Source organism: Passer domesticus, chromosome 19 (genome assembly GCF_036417665.1).
Source record: "Passer domesticus isolate bPasDom1 chromosome 19, bPasDom1.hap1, whole genome shotgun sequence".
Taxonomy (NCBI): domain Eukaryota; kingdom Metazoa; phylum Chordata; class Aves; order Passeriformes; family Passeridae; genus Passer; species Passer domesticus.
In genome coordinates this window covers 8,078,636-8,095,146 of record NC_087492.1, presented here as the reverse complement: position 1 = coordinate 8,095,146, position 16,511 = coordinate 8,078,636, and the positions used below count along the sequence as shown (strand labels likewise).

At 45.6% G+C, this 16,511-nt stretch overlaps 1 protein-coding gene across 3 annotated transcripts in view; it reads right to left on the bottom strand.

Annotated features, from left to right (window-relative positions):
* The window catches only part of CLIP2 (CAP-Gly domain containing linker protein 2), an 80,241-nt gene that overhangs the window by 17,670 nt on the left and 46,060 nt on the right, over positions 1-16,511 (bottom strand). For 2 of the 3 annotated variants that reach the window (XM_064395036.1, XM_064395037.1), the window contains exons 4-9: positions 14,451-14,575; positions 8,730-8,943; positions 7,591-7,788; positions 6,357-6,460; positions 4,830-4,890; positions 859-963 (exon numbers count right to left, since the gene is read on the bottom strand). In XM_064395036.1, coding sequence (XP_064251106.1) covers positions 859-963; positions 4,830-4,890; positions 6,357-6,460; positions 7,591-7,788; positions 8,730-8,943; positions 14,451-14,575 — 807 coding nt within the window. The remainder of the gene's footprint in view (positions 1-858; positions 964-4,829; positions 4,891-6,356; positions 6,461-7,590; positions 7,789-8,729; positions 8,944-14,450; positions 14,576-16,511) is intronic. The other variant, XM_064395038.1, reaches the window with a different exon arrangement.

Sequence of the window (16,511 nt, the reverse complement as noted above, 5' to 3'; positions counted from 1 at the left end):
CTGAATGTAACCTGGCAGGGCTGAACTCCCTGCGAGTCACAGGGAGTACAGGGTGCTGCCACTATGGATGGAGAAGAGGATGAAACATTAGAAAAAGGCAAAAGAAAGAAGGAAACTGAGCCAAACTCCAAGAATCAATTTCACTCCATTTCAATTGCCATTTGCCCAGGAGGCTGGTGGTCATTATTTTAGATGGACACAGGGGGCTTCAGACCATCCAGACTTTTTGGAGACCTTTCCATTTGTGTTTTCTACATCTCTCAAACCCATTACTGCTCACTTCAGCAAGTTTGTTGCTTCTCACACCACACCAGCATGAGAAAGCCCTTTCCACATCTGGCTGCTTTTAGGATTCCTCTGGGCAATCTGTCCTGTTGCAGGCACGGCCAGGGATCAGAGTGGGTCCACCTGCATCCACCAGCACCTTCCACTTCAGATGGCAGCTCCCACACCTGGCAGGGGACACTGGAATGTTGATTGCAATGTAATCTCCTCTTACAGCCTGGGGGGGGAGGCTTGAGGCAGAATGAATTGTGCAGGGTGGGGGATTACCGGGATATGTTAATTGAAAAATGAATTGTAGGAGCTCATGTGTCAGATGGTGGCGTGGGGCAGAAAGGCAAACTCAGTCTGAGAAACAAGTTCCCAACAAGAGAAGCAAAGCTAGAAATCATATCATACTACTATTTCTGGGAAAGAGAGCAAATTAAAAAAAAAAACAAAATCAAGGAAGCTTAATTTCAAGCCAAAATCAATCAACCCCACAAAAACCAAAAGAAAGAAACCCAAAGCAAGGCATCATGAGCACCAGGGCAGTGCAAGCGCTGTCTGCAGGCAGGGCAAGCAAGGGTGCATTACCCTGGTGTCCTCTAATTCTCTGAGGAGTTTTTCAGCCTGTGCCTTCTCAAACAGCAGGCTCTGCTCGAGCTCCCGAATTCGGGCATGCTCCAACTGCGTCTGAGTCTGGTCACACAGAGAGAAAAAAGAACAGTGGAGAGGGGAGCAGGGGAAGGGGGAGAGAGAGAAGGAGAGAGAGAAGGCTGCAACATCATCTCCAGAGAACAAGACAAGGAAAGGCCGTTCACAACAGGAAGAGAATAAAAACCCAGACAGGGAGGAAAAATCCAACCAAACAGAAAAGGTCCCTGCAGGATTTTACTTGGTACTCATAGTGGCTCTTCACAAGAAAAGTGAATCTGTGATGGGAAAACATCCTTCTGCATGAGACACCTGCTCCAGTGCCTTCCCGCATCAACTGAAGACAGTTCCTAAAAGGCAAAGCTCCCACCAGTACCAGGCCCTTGTACACACAGACAGTGCAAAGACATTGCAATGAGTCTCCACATCTTTCCTCAAGAAGAGTCACAAGGTAGACTGGAAAGAGTTGGAAGTTCCCATCCTCTTTTTGCTCTGGAGGTGTGAATCCTACACTAAGTGGGGAAAAAACCCCAGGTCATACTGTACATGGCTTGTTGTAAAACAAAAAAATGCACTGCACTGAAGAGATCAGGGAACTGAGATCCCAATCTGTTCTGTAAGTCAGTGCTTTGAGTTTGGGCAGCCCTGACATGAATTTCAAAGTGACTTTTGGACAGTAGGACTCTATTAATTTTGGCACAAGAAAACAGAACTTTTTTGGTTGGTTGGTTGGTTGGTTGGTTTGGGATTTTTGGTTGGTGGTTTGTTTTCAAGGTTGGTTTTGGTTTTTTTTTGACAAATGATTCAGTTAAGCACAAGAAGCTCATGTTATCTACCCAAATCCAGGAGCACTGGCTCTGGGCATTGCTTCAGTGCCCTTCACTTTTAAAGCTGAAGAACCACAAAGCTGCACCTGGTGGCAAAGCTCAGCACTCCACAACCACCACTGTAATATCATGTAAAACTCCCTATAAATAAAAGAGGAGAGGAGACACAGGAAGGTGCATGCACACTCTGGCCTTCACATTTTTTTAGCTTACAAAACCCACATTCTCCTTAGAATTAAGCTTAATTAACCTATCAAGTAAAAAAATTCATCTAGCAAAAAGCAAAAAAACCTGCTCAGAACCAATTTTCCCCCATTTTTTGCCATTCATTTTCCATATAATTATTTGCTTCCCCTCTCTTTCTATTTGAGCCAGTTTTAAGGATTTTTTGCTCTTCCTACAATAAAGCAAGGCTTGGCAAGTTGTGTACAAATTATACAAACAAGTTTTTTTAAAAACCCATGTTTTATGTTTGCAAAATATCATTGTACATTTATTCATAGATGGAGACATAAGTGCCATTTATATTCAGATGGCTCTGTATTTTATTTGCCTTATTTAAACCCTGAAGGAGGGGAGAAAAAGATATGGATTCGACTGTCCAAATACCACCAAAACCCCAAATTATATAACTTAGGTGTAAAAGTTGGCTTATTGCATCCTAATAAAAAAAAAGGCATTTAATAAATGAAATAAAATTAATTCTGCTCCCTGTAAAGCCCAAAGAGTCACATCTCGAGAGGGAGCTCCAGGACTGATTTTACTAAAAAGAATAAATATTTCATTGATACCAATGAATTAACTGGTGGCAGCACATCAGATATTTGCTACATGAAGATGCTGACTTATTACAAAACTCATCTCTGGACTTCTCAAAGAGATTCCCTCCACGCTCCTGAGATTAACACAAGGGCCCAGTCAAGCTCTCAGTCCCACCTGATATTCTTGCCCAGTATCTATTTATCCTGGTATTTTCCAGCTCTGGAAAAACATATGAAAATAGAGGGGGAAAAACCAACCAAAAAAAACATGGAAAAAATTAGATTAACTGTTTTACAGTCCTTGAATCTTAGGTTTACATTCAATCCTGTATTATTTGATGTAAATTGGCTTGCTAGTACTAGCCAGTATGAGTCAGAACCTCAAATCCAAAGTTTTCTTGCACTTTGAGGAAGCCCAGATATGAATTTCAGATTTATTTGTAGCTATTAGCCTTAAATTACCGCTCACAAATTATAAACTGACTTGCCACTGGCATTCAAGGCATGCTGCAGGATCCAGGAGATGAGCATGAGAGAGCTCCTTGATGAGGATAATATTTCCTGTAAACCTGAAAAATGGTTTTCCACCACAAAAAGTCTTTCCTGAAAGCTTTTCCTACATTAGCTCTTTAACTTTCAAAGCTCTTGAAAGCTTTTCCTGCATTTGTTTTTCATCTCCCAAATCACTACAGCATCAGCTGCCAAGCAGGATCAAAACTGGGCTGAATTCATAACTGCATTTCAAGGCTAAATCCACAGCTGCTCTATCAGAGGTACAAAACCTTGATCTCTCTGTACCTTCAGGCCCCCAACATATTTTTTCTCTAAGTTAATTACTTGCTTCTGGAAAGCTTAACTGTCTCCACAAAAAAAAAGCAGAAAGGTGAGAATTAACTCTAGTGTTAATCATTCAGTCTGAACATGCAAATCAGGCAGACAAGATGTAAAACCTGGCCCCAGCTAAGCCCTCTGCCAGTGCCTGTGCTGGGACTGATGCTGGACTCATGGACAGCGTGCCAGTTCCCTGGTCACGGGAAATCAAACATTCCTGAATTATCTGTCCTTTTGTACAGACAAGCATGGAAGTGAGGACAGGACCATAATGTCCTGCTGAAAGCATGCCCACATCCCCATTGCAAAACAATTCCTTCCCAGCCCAAAGGAAAATGAAATCCAAGACTTAGAGTCCCAAACTGAGAATCAGAGCTTATCCATAGCAGCTTATCATCTTGCTAAGCATGGTGGCTTTTTGAAAAGAAAAATATCCAAATATTCCATCTGGCCAGTCATGGTCCCATTGCCATAACTACACAGCCAGGCTTAAACACTTGGAGCTTACAAAGGGACAATTCACTGCTCTCAAAGGGAATGATGCATGCACCAACCACCCTTCCCTAGAGCACTGTGGGAAAGCTGTCAGCTCAGGGATGAACAGAAATCTGATTTTGCTCCCACACAACAGGCAGAAACTGCACTTGCTGTGCTCCCACAAAGGTCTGCTATCAGTGCACTGCTCATTTACACCCTGTCAAACATCTCCTTCAGCTTCTGGATGAAGAAGAGAGGTTTATGCCAGCAGGATCACAGCCACAGCAACATATCCATTTCCTAGTTTTCCCATTTTCCTGGGCTTTTATTGCTATGGGTGACAGTGAAGCACAGGAGCAGGGCCCTTGACATTTCTGGCTGTTACTAACCTGGCACTCCAGCTAAAAGAGACAGAAAACTCCCTTGATTCAGATTTGGAGAGCAGAGCCTTGCTTCCACAGAAAGATTTTCTGTTCCCTTTTTCCCATGGAAGGGCCAACATCACTGAAGGGCCAACATCACTTCATCCCAACATCCCTTCCAGTCTGCACAATATTCACTGCAGCAGCATCTCTGAGCAACAGCCCTTCCCAGTGACAGGGTGACAATCCTCGTGCCAACCCCACACTCCAGGCAGTGAGGATACCTCAGCATTTTGGCTGGAATTAAACAGCATCCAGTCAGGATGTGCCCATTAGCTGCTGAGAGCAGGACACCACAGGGTCAGGAGCTGAACTGTCAATTCATTTCTAGGGTGGAGAAATGTATGTTCAACACATTCAGACACAGATTTTCACATGGCTTGGCAACTCAGAGTGACAGATGAACTCCAGGCAGCCCCAGATGTGAGCAGTCCTTGGGCCCCACACCAAAGAACAATCCTCAGAGATCACAGCAGGTCCAAAGCCATCAGTAAAGTATTGTTAGAAGGGAGCAAAAGGTGGCAGAAGTCACTCAAGTGAGGCCCCACATGCAACTCTGGATCCCACATTTTGGCAAGATCATAAGGAATTACCTCCAGATCCCCTTTTGTAATGGATTCTTCCTCCACACGGAACTGCAAGTCCTCCACTTTCCTGGGGAAGGGAAGGGACACACAGAGCAATCAGGAACTCTCAGCTCAGCACCCTCTGTCTCAGCAGCATTGCACATCAGCCTTTCCACTGTTTACCAAATTCTATGGACTATTGCAACCATCAATGGAGAGGTCACTGCCAACAAATGCAAAAGCTGCCCAAAAACTACTGTTAAGCTTTTAGTGCTCTAAAACTACCCACCCATGATGTGATATTAAAAAATCACATAATGGCCTGCAGAATCAAAGCCTGAGAGGGGTACAGACCACCTCTGGATACAAAAGCCCAGCAGAAACAGAGCAGCAAGCCCCATGGAGCAGGACAGTTACAAGCAGCTTTCACACACAGGTGTGGCCTTTTTGCAAGGTACATCCCCTCAGACACACAGCTACTGTTCTGACACAGGATGCTGAAAACAAGCAAAGCAAGGTTTCACTGGATTATTTAAACCTTGTTATCCAAGTACTGGGCAATTCCTGTACCAAATGCACAGGGTCCATACAAAATATCCCAAGGGAATGGGATCCTCTGCCGTCTGGCAGAGGATGGGGAACTGTGAGCTACCCTGGCAGACAGAGGAGCCTTCCCCACAGAGTTTACAGGCCAGTCATGCATAAATGCAATAAAACCACACACATTAATACAGACATGCTGTGGAAACTCCTCTTTTGGAAGAGAGAAGCCAGTAACATTAGAAAATAATGCAGTTTTCTGCTGGACTCATCCCTCTTTTTCTCTTGACTGATTAAAAAGGGCTAAGGATGTTTAGTTAGTAGCCAGATGTAAGGACTATGATTCTGTTAGAGATAAAAATAGCTGTGAGTGTACATAACTAGCTTCATAAACAAACTTCCTTGTCTGAACCTCCTCCAATTAGAGGAGGAAGGCATCTGTTGATATTTGGAGGAAAACTCAGCTGCCTTGGGTTAAAGGTCCTCCTGGAGCTGGGAAAGTCAGCTGCCTACCAGGAGTATGGGGAAACTTATACAGGAGAGAACATTTCATCCTCAGGGGGGGCATCAGTAATTGAGATCAACACTGTTTCCAGTTATTTAATACACAGAAATGTTTTTCTATTCCCACTGAAGAGTTTAATTATACACATGGAGCACCTGGACTCCAAGAATGACACGGAGATCTTCACTGTGATCCAGAGAGGAAATGCATGCACCAGGAGAAATGCATGGAGGGGAGCCTCTGGCATGTGAATCACACTGCAGTGAGGCTGCACTCCAGTCTGGCTTCCCTTCCTCACAAAGAACATCCTCAAGATCAGCCCATCACAACAGAGTGGAGGATTCAGCAAATCCAGGTTGTACAGGAGGGTCTGTGATGGCCCAGGGTGCACATGCCTGTTTATGACCCAGTTTTTATTTCACACTGTATCCTTAAGTCAAAAGCACCTAAAGGTTTCAACACTGTCCACACAACTTCACCTCCCTCACACCCATCGAGTCCTGCTTTACCTCTTCTCCTCTTCCAGCTGGTTCAGCAGCTCAATCTTCTCCTTCTGCATGCCATCCACCAAGGCTCGTGCTCGCTGCAGGTTTCCTTCTGCCTCTGTGACATACTGGAGCAAAAAACAAGCCCGAGACACAAAGTTAGCCATGCCTCAAGCAGTACAAAGCTGTTCAAGAGGGAGCAGAACCAGGAAACAAAGTTTTGATGATCTGTTTCAGTGGATGCTGTGGTAAGAGCACATTTTCCAAAGAGCTCGGGATGTAAGGATCAAGACAACAAAAACTGCCCCTTCTCCAGGAGCTGTAAGTGATCCATGCTTCAGTGCCTCTCTGACCTGACCCTTTTGGAGACCCCAGCTCTGATTAGAGTTAAGAACTTGAAGCCTGAAAAGTTCTGAAATCTGGTCAGAGGTTGCCAGTGCAATTCAGCCCCAGGCATGAAGCAAAAGAGATATTTCAGACTTCTGATAATTTATTTGTTACTGATAATTACTGGGAAACACAATGCACAGGAAGAATGTCAGCTTGCAGTTGATTTCCCAATTTCTCCTGCATTTCTGACAGGCAGGTGTGACCCACCACTCAAACATACAGTGCCAACCCTGCTCCCAGGTAGCTCACTTGGCTTTAAAAGCATGAGTAAAGAATTTAGAACAACAGCAGACAATGAAGAACCACATACTGACAAACAGCACAGACACAACTCTCTTTAAGCATGTTAATACATAAAGTAGCCTCTGTACAAATGCTTGTGCAAAAAAACAAACACCACCCTGTTTTCCTTCCAGATATGATATTATATATATATCATCAGCCTGTTTTTCTTCCAGATTTCCTCCCTTTATTAATGTTATAAAAGCATCCTCTCTGGTGGGAAAGCAGTGGCGTATGAACTGAGCTGATCCTTCAGCACCATAAAATCACTGCAATGCAGTCCCAGCCACAGCCAGATTCATTTGCCTTGCACTTGCATTTCAGCATTGAAATGTATTGATCCAGCAGACACAAACTATCTGCTGCCTCAGATCTGGCACAGTCCTTTCCCTGCTCCTGGCTCAGGGCAGAGTTAGCACATGTGACACTGGGAGGGAGGAGAAACATCCTCAGCTTAACTCACCAGATAAAAGGCAGAAATTCAGAGCCCCAGTTTCCCACACAGCGGTAATGATCTGACACTTTCAGGGAATATCAAACATTCAGACATCTGAGAGCTAGTGATAAAAGCCCTACCACCTCCTACCTGCTCGTGCTGGGCCTTCATGATGGCAATCTCCTTCTCCACCTCGCAGATGTGGCTGGTGGCTTTGGCCACCTCTGCCCGCTCCAGGTCCCGCTCTGCCAGCAGCTGCTCAATGTGCTGCTGCTTCTCCTTCAGGGCCTCCTGCAGAGCTGTGGTGCCAGAGATCTTCCTGGCATAGCGGGACGAGGTCTCTGTCAGCTGGGAAAGAGTTCAAAAGAGATGGGGTAAAGCTGTGTCCTGTTCAGAACAGCTCAAGTCCCCTGTTAAATCTGGAATGCTGCTCACCTAATGATCATTTATTATGAAGAGAGCTGCAGCTCCAGCTCTGGGCCCTACAGGGGCGGTGAAGTCTGAGAAACATCTGGACAATGCTCACGAGCTCAATTGCTCTTCAGCACTGCAGTGAACACAACATTTCCCAAAGGGCACAACATGGGGTGGGAACTGGGTCAGGGAAATTATCATGCATTCTATCATCCACCTTCTTAGATACATTTTATTGCTGGCCTGCACTGATGAAATCCCAAAGAGTGAGCTCAGCTGGGTAGACTGATCTCAAGTGGAGACCAGTATGGAGTTATTTGATCCACTCCCAGGAATGACACTGCACCCTTGTTCCCAGCCAAGAGGGCTGTGGGTGTTCTGCAGCAGCACCACAGCAGAGCTAGAACTTTTAACAGTATCACTGCCTGCTCTGCTTTCTGCCTGCCTGAGCACCTGCCAAAACCCCAGGCATGTGACCCAGGACATTGTCACCCTCCACAGCAAGACAGCCACAGCAGGAGCTCTGCAGTGGCTGTCTGTGGAGCAGACAGTGGAGCAGCATGACCACGTGAGACTGGAAAGAGTGTCCTTTTTCTGCAGGCATCTTTATAAACCTGCTCTTGACAGCAGAACTGAGATTCATCCCACTGCAAAGTGCACTTCAGGCTCTTCCATGGGCACAGCTGCTTGGTGTCCATTACTTGGAGGGAGACTGTGAGGTGTGTAACACAGTCCCACACTCCACCCCCCTCACCTCGGGAATGCTGGAGGAGCAGCTGCACTGGAAGAAAACCCCAGCCCTCCTGCTTGGGGCAGTTGGGTCACAAAGGTGGACTGAGGAGCAGAGACCAGGGAAATTATCATGCAATACTCACCAGCCCACTGCGGCTGGGCCTGCCCCCGACCGAGGAGGCCACGGAGCTGACGGAGCTGATGGAGGAGCTGCTGGGGCTGTGGGTCAGGGCTGACACCCCCATGGCCATCCTCTTGCTCTTCTTTGCCTTGGCAGGGCTGGTTGATGGGAACCCGATGCGGATCACCTTGTGGATGGGAGCAAAGAGGCCAAACTTGGGTGGGCACTGAAAGTACCTGGAATGCAGGAGATGCACCTGGTGAGAAGTGGCAGAGCAGCCATCTCACCCAAGCCTTGCAGAATGGCACTGCCAAGCAGTACAAAACCCACAGCTCATCTCTGGGTGCTTTGCTGTGGCATTGTTTCACAGAATTCACAGAACCACTGGGTTGGAAGAGACTTTAAAGAGCATGGAGTCCAACCCAGCCCCAACACCTCAACTAAACCCTGGCACCCAGTGCCACACCCAGGCTTTGTTTAAACACACCCAGGGATGGTGACTCCACCTCCTCCCCAGGCAGCCATTCCAGAACTTTATCACCCTTTCTGTGAAAAGAGTTTTCCTAATGCAGCCTGAGTCTGTCCTCTGGTTCTGTCAGTGCTGCCTGGACAAAGAGCCCAACCCCACCTGAGCACAGCCACCTTCCAGGGAGCTGTAGAGTGTAAGGTCACCCCTGAGTCTCCTTTTCCCCAGAATAAACAACTACTTTCCTGTGTACAAGCAGTCAGATTATTCTCCTTTCCTACTTGCAGTACTGGCAATCTCCCTGTTTGCATTTGTGGTAATTTAGCAGGGGGACCTGAGGTAATTGCCAAGCACCAGCTGCTGTGCACTTTGGTAAGATGCCAGGAAAGACACAGCTGGCAGCCTGAACATAAACACAGCCACAGCACAAGCACTCCTTCCTCACCACCAACCTTCCCAAAACTTGGGTGTGCTCTTCACCCTGCTTTGAGGACAGTGATGTAGTTAAGTGTGTCTGCAGGAGATGTCAAAGATGGACAAGGCTCTACTCTGTGAGCTCAGCAATGAGACAAGAGGCCACGGGCAGGAAGTTCCAGCTAAAAATGAGGAAGAACTTCTTCCCTGTACAGTGACCAAGCCCTGAACAGGCTGCTCAGAGAAGCTGTGGGGATATTCCAGAACCTTCTGGACACAATACCATGCCATGCGCTCTGGGATAACCCTTCCTGAGCAGGAAGGTTGGACTAGATGAGCAACTGTGGTCCCTTCCAACCTAACCCACCCCGTGACTCTGTCAAATAAAAAGATTTGAATCACACAGTTCTGTACAAATGTTCCACAGGGTAAAAATCTTTCCTACCAAAACAGCAGCTCAAACCTTTGAAGCTAAAAATACCATTACAGCAAACTCCAGCGTGTGCCACCTCCTTTGGGTGGCAGAGAAACTGTTTCCTATGCCAACAAACTTGGAAAGATGAAAGCATGGAAAAGGGAGGACCAGATAATTACACTGCATGGTCTTTTCCACAACTGCACTGAGCCCGATGATTCTGCCTCTCCAGAGCCCTCTTCCAGAACAAAAATGAGCCACAAGTCAGTGTCAAACCCTGGAAACACCTTGAGGGCCTTGGCTGACCAGCAGAAGCCAAGGTTCATTTGCTGCTGGCCAGCTGCATTGCAGCAAGAAAAACCAGATCACCTCCAGCACTGTGTCCCCGAGTTCAGGGCAGCAGCCAACACAAAAAGCTCCTCTAAGAGCTTTCTCACAGGCCTCCCAGCAAGAACAGGACTAAATACTGGGCCATAAAACAATCTGTCCTATGTTAATATAAAAAAGCAGGTTCTAATGACTAAATTACACAAATCCAGTTTTATTAGAACAAGTTTTCTCACTCTCCAGATGTGAGCAGCTGTTTCCCCAACTCCCTTTTATTTTTAAGAGCTGGCAGCCATACAGCTGTGTCACAGGCAGACCCCTGTGTGCTTGGGAGGCCAGGGAACAGCCTGATCTCCAGCCAGATGAGAATAAAATTAAATGTTAAACATCAGCTCAGATCCATGTTTTTTCTATAACAAACTTTAAACAACCCCTCTACAACCCCAGATCTCTCAGCCTCCTCAGCTTCCTGCCAACACAGGCCCTTGGGTTTTAAAAACCAGCCACACCACAGGCTGACCTCTTGAAAACCTGCCAAAGCCCTGCTCAGCATCATCTTCCCAAATTCCAGTAGGCACAGGCAGGCCAACAGCCCCTTCCACAGCTCTGCCTGCTGTAAGCACAGCCTGGTACTCGTGGCTGCTCAACAATTCCAAATGTTAATTCCCTTAAAAGCCTCTGACAGCTCTTAGCAAGTTCAAACTTGCATCACTATGTCTGCCCATTTTCTTTCAGTCCAGATTGAAAGTGGTTGCAATTAACTTTTATAATTCAGAAGCAGGAATTGGGTCCAAACCACTTGGCAGAAAAAAAAAATCTACATGGAAACCAAGAGCTGCTCTCACTGAGTGTGGAGGAGCTCTGTACTCACGTTGCAGAGAGGAAACAGGGCAGAAAAGTGATGGCAATGCAAACTGCAGGTGGAAAACAGCACAGGAAATGTTGATATAGATGGAAAAATCTTCAGTGTCCAAGGCTGACAAACAATGCAAAAGTAAAAGGTCTGGGCAGTTTAGTGAGCAAGGACTGTGACCGGAGCAGAGAGAGAAGGGAGAACAGTAAAATAAGCAGGTCACATTTAAATTACTAGAGATGAGTCCATGGAACTTGCTTGGCTTTGTGGAACTGACACCAAACCACACCACACCAGCACCTCTGCAGTCTCTGTGCAGACAAGAAAGCAGATGCAGCAAAGCTCAGTGCAGATCAGCACCACCTGATGCACAGAGGGCTGCCCACAGTGACACCCTGTCCCCTGGGCCACTGCTCCTGACCCACAGCTGCTGGGAAAGCCCAGCCCTGGGCCTTCCCTTGCTGCACACCCACACCTGAACCTGCAGGAACACCAGTGACCCACCATGGGAAGTGAATTTATGGAGAATTCCCAAAGCCTGACAGAAGGCTCACACAGTGAGCATCTGTATGCAAACCTTGAGATAAGAAATGCTGACTTAGAGATGCCATGGAATGGGACAGATATTGCTGAGAGAGAAATGGAGCAAGAAACAAGTTTCAAAAGATGGCCTTGCAAATAGGACTGGATACTTTAGAGAAATAAAACTATAAAAGATGCATTGTAGTAAGACCCACTAGGGGTAATTTTAGATGATTTGCTTTAAGGCACTTACAGCATGGTGTGGCTAAAGCTGATAGACCAAGAAACCCTTATAATATATTGTAATTAAGAAATAGTTGGCTTCTGATTATAACAGCATTAATTATAACATCTGTATTGTCATGAGACTGAAAATGGAATAAAAGTTTTTAAAACACCTCTCAGTTACCCTATCTCTGGGCCAGACAAAGACATAATCTGACAAGCCACCCCAAATTTCAGCCAGCTCACCACCAGCCCAAGTGGAGCTGCCTGTGGACAATGTCACCAAAGGCTCCTCTGCTGCTTCCACCAGCCTCAGGGCCCTGAGCTGCAGTTTTGGCCTCACTCTCCTGCTGCAGCTGCAGCAGGCAGTGCTGGGCTTGCTGGCCAATGCTCACTAGATGGCAACCACCACCAAAGCACAGCCTGCAGAGTCCTGACAGCCCTGCCCAGGCTGATCCTGGCAGGACAAGAGCAGCCCAGCCCCAAGAACTGCATGCTGCCACAGCAAGCAGGGAGGGCTGACTCAGGGGGGCCTGCCTGCCCCAGGGGAGTTGGTTGGACTGGGTTAGCTTCTCCAAAGCACTGCTGCTAAATGGGCACCTGCTACAAGGAAATCAAAGGCTGGAGGAAGGACAGACATGGACAATGCTGCAGCCTTGCCCTGAACAGTGTGAAGCAAAGGAGAAGCCTCTGCGGACAGGGCACACACCAGAACAGCCCCAGCCAAGATGCAGCAGTTTCAGAAGACAGATGACTTCCAAAAGTTGGATTTCCAAACCACAGCCACAGAGGTACAAGGATGAGAGGCAGACAGCACCACACTCACATCTGCCTTTCACACCTTCCACGTGCACAGAGACAATAAATGCTTTCTGAGCACCATGAAGATTAATCTTCCAGATAGTTTGAATGGTATGATAAAGAAAGCAGGGACTTGCATTCACTCCATGATTTATTCTCTGCCATCCTGGCTCTTTTATTTTGAGAACAGGCAGAAACTCAGCCATCTGCTGCCAATCATTTACTGCTTTCTTGCCCTGACATTGAACAAGACAGCTTTTCTCCTCCATTTAAATGAAAGCACATGGCTGCTGGACAAAAAAAAAGGCTCACCCAACATAAGAAACCTTTATTACAGAACCTGAGATCTAACAAGGCAGGAACTTGTAGCTCCTTAGTTTCAAAGCTATAGGTTGGTCTTGATGATATCAAAGGTCTTTTCCAACCTAGTTAATTCAGTGAAAGATAAATCTCACCTCTAAAGCCAGTCTGCCTTCAGAAGTTCCAAGAAACCAACAGTATTTCCCACTTAAGGAACTTGTGTAGGACAAGGAATCAGTTGCCCCTGTATTTGAAGCATGGTGAAAGAGCTACTGTATAATTCAGATTTGAGCATCACCAATTTCAAGATCCAAGGCCTGGGTCATTCCATTAACTAAACTCCACAAGAACAGAAAGAGCTTCCCAGCAAGCCTGTGAGATGTCCTTGCCTAGTTTTATAGGTACAAGGTCTTTTTTGGAAAAGAAAAGAGTGGAGGGGCTTAGGGAGTCAGAGGTGATAAGATCCATCAGCAGACACCTATCCCACTACAGAATTAATACAAGGACACAAAACAACCAGCAACTGTTCTTTCAGTTCTCTGGAAATCTGTTCCCAGAATGAACAGAATAAAACATTAAGCTGAGGAGAAAAGAAAGTAAAATCTTTGTCTTTTGTAGTTCTGACAGGGTAACATAGCACAAGAAGTTTATGACAGGAATGTGTGGTAGAAAGCAGAGCTAATACAATCAACAGAATCAGTTTCTAGCAAAAATTAAATCCCACTGTAAGTTATCTTTTCTCCCTACTTTCTCCTGTTTCCTCAAGCCATTCAGGTTCCTCCTTCACAGAAGTTATCTGATCCTGCTTTAAAGTGGCCCAGTGATGAGGTTTGTATTGATCTCCCTGCAAGGCTATCCAAAAACCTAGAACACTCAAAATGAGACTCTTCCTCCCAGCCCACAACAGTCAACCAACACAGCTCTAACTCTCTGTAGGAATGTTGACAGAGTAACCAAATTATCCTTTGTGTCCTTAATAAAAGAAAAAAGCCCAGAAGTTTCTCTCCTCAATTTGGTAAAAAGACACCTCATAAGACCTTTGAGACTTCACCTCAAACCTAAGGTTACCTGATTAGACAGAAGCCAAAAAGTCCACCTAAGTAATTCACTAGAAAAAGAACAAAATAAATAATCGTTTTTGTAGAGTGTTTGTAGCAAGAACCTCTTGCCCCTTGGCTCAGTTTTTCTCTGAGAGCTTTGTTATTTTACCTTTGATTAAAACTTCTCTGTTTCCAACACCATCTCAGAAGCCATCCTACTAATTTTATGCCACTCCAAGTAGCTGAGCCATCTCAAGTATGATAGATTCCTCTAAGAGCCCATAAGAACTCAGAAAAACCCACCAACTCTCCTCCTGGGGCTGATGGCATTTGCCCCCCGGGCACCCAGGAGGTGTGCAGGGGTTCAGAGCACCCAGTACCTTGTGCCAGCAACTGCCCCATCGTTCTTGCCCAGGGGCTCATCCAGCTCCACTCCACACCACTCTCCTTTGGCAAAATCCGTCTCTCCCACGTAGCGCACCACTCCTGTCTTTGTGCCACCGACCTGCCAGGGAGAAGAGGGGCAGAGAGAAGAGGTTTAGAGGAGATGTTCAGAGAGAAGAGGTTTGGAGAAGATGTTCAGAGAAGAGGTTTAGATAAGAGGATTAGAGATAGCAGCAGTGTGTAGTAATAGCCCCCAGCTGGGTAATAATTATTATAGACTCTATGAGTCACAGAAAGCTGCTCAATCTCTATTTTTATTAAGAAAGCCATTGTTTTTATAGACATTTATGATACAGCTGGATTGGTCCTTTAATTAAAACACTATCACTATTGGTTAATTAAGAAACCACCCTTTGGTAAACAAATCTCTGTCACACATTCCATGTGTTCACAGTAGCAGGTGCAGCAAGTGGAGATAGGAATTGTTTCTCTTTTTTTTCTCTGATCTCACAGCCTTTCCCAGCACAATGCCTGGGAAAGTTGTGTTTTTCTCTGTGGTCACAGAGCTGCTGCCACACAGCACTTCCACTGACACGAGGGGGCTGAAGCTGGGACAGGTATACAGGGGGACAGACATCTGTATTTTCTGTCTCAGATCTGATGCAATCAGCAGATGCTTCTCACACCAAGTTCTATTTAATTGTTATAAAAGCAATAACATCTTCGATTTTACCAAATATAAAATGTTATTGCTTTTGTAGTTGTTTTGGGAAAAACAACAAAAACCAAGCATAAAGCAGCTAAAAGGAGCTCTTTCCGGAAGTTCCAAAAAATGGGAACAATATTGAACAGCTCTCACACCAAGCTCTCCCAGCACTAAAGTTGTCTTTCCAAAGACTGCAAAGTGATTTTGGGACTGCCTGCCTGGAAGATATCTGAGTAAATATAATGAAAACATATTTCAAGGTGTCAACTAATTACACCAAGTTACTTGTGAGGCCACAGAGGAGTTTAAGCCCTGCAGGCACAGCTCATTCCTGCCTTCCTGAGGAACCATCACCTGCACTGACAGGTTTTCAGCCCTGTTCTGGGCAGTACTGGGACATGACAGCAAGAGCACAGCTGAGCCAGGAAAGCATTCACTGCTCCTCAGCTTGCTCCCAGGATGTAGAAACTGCTCAAAATAGAGGTGTTCCACTTTTATCTTCACTTCCCACAGCAACAGTGCTGACAAACTGCGTGGGAGTGGGGCTCAGCTCACTGCCAGGCATCCTCCAGCACAGGTTTCTTTCCCCACCATGGAGAAATAAGAATAAATCACACCTTTTTCTTCTGAATTTATACTTAAAGTTCTTAAAGTTTGCAGCTTACTGAGGAGACTTAAGGAGTTGGTAAGTCAGGTAGCTGTGCTTTGATCATTGCTTGAGAGTGTGTGGCACTGAGCAGCAGCTGCCTCTGCTCTGAACACTCCCACTTAGACACTTGGCTGAGAAAAGGAAAATAGAAAAGGAGGAGGGTGGTTCTAAAGGTTCATACTTCAAGCAAATCAGCATAATTTTAAAATTCATCATTTATGACCTAAACCTTTTTAGCCTATCTCTGCTAACGCCTAAATTCAAGGAAGAAAGCTTAAAAATAAGTTTAATTTTAAACTTGCAGGTTCATCCTGAATGACTTGCAGTTATTAATTTTCTTAATATTAAATTGAACATTAAAAAGTATCAACAGAGTGGTTTTTTCCTACAGAAAACAGTGAGAGCCAGAAATCTCTGGGTTTGTGTATTTTAGAGTAGCAATGTTAAGATTTACCAATTCTAAATCCGTAAAAAATTGCTTATGTAAAGGAAAAAAGAGTTTTCCTAGACTAAAAATAACTGCACCTTTATGGACTAAACAGCACAGCTCTGAAGTCTGGGTGCTACCTCAAATCCTGGGAGGCTGCAGCACACAGCTTGAGTTAGCTCTCTGGAATTTCTCTCACTAGGGATTCAAAGCACTGCTGCTTATGGGAGAAAATCTTTGGGGATGTTGCTCTCTTTGCTACAGGATAGAGTAAA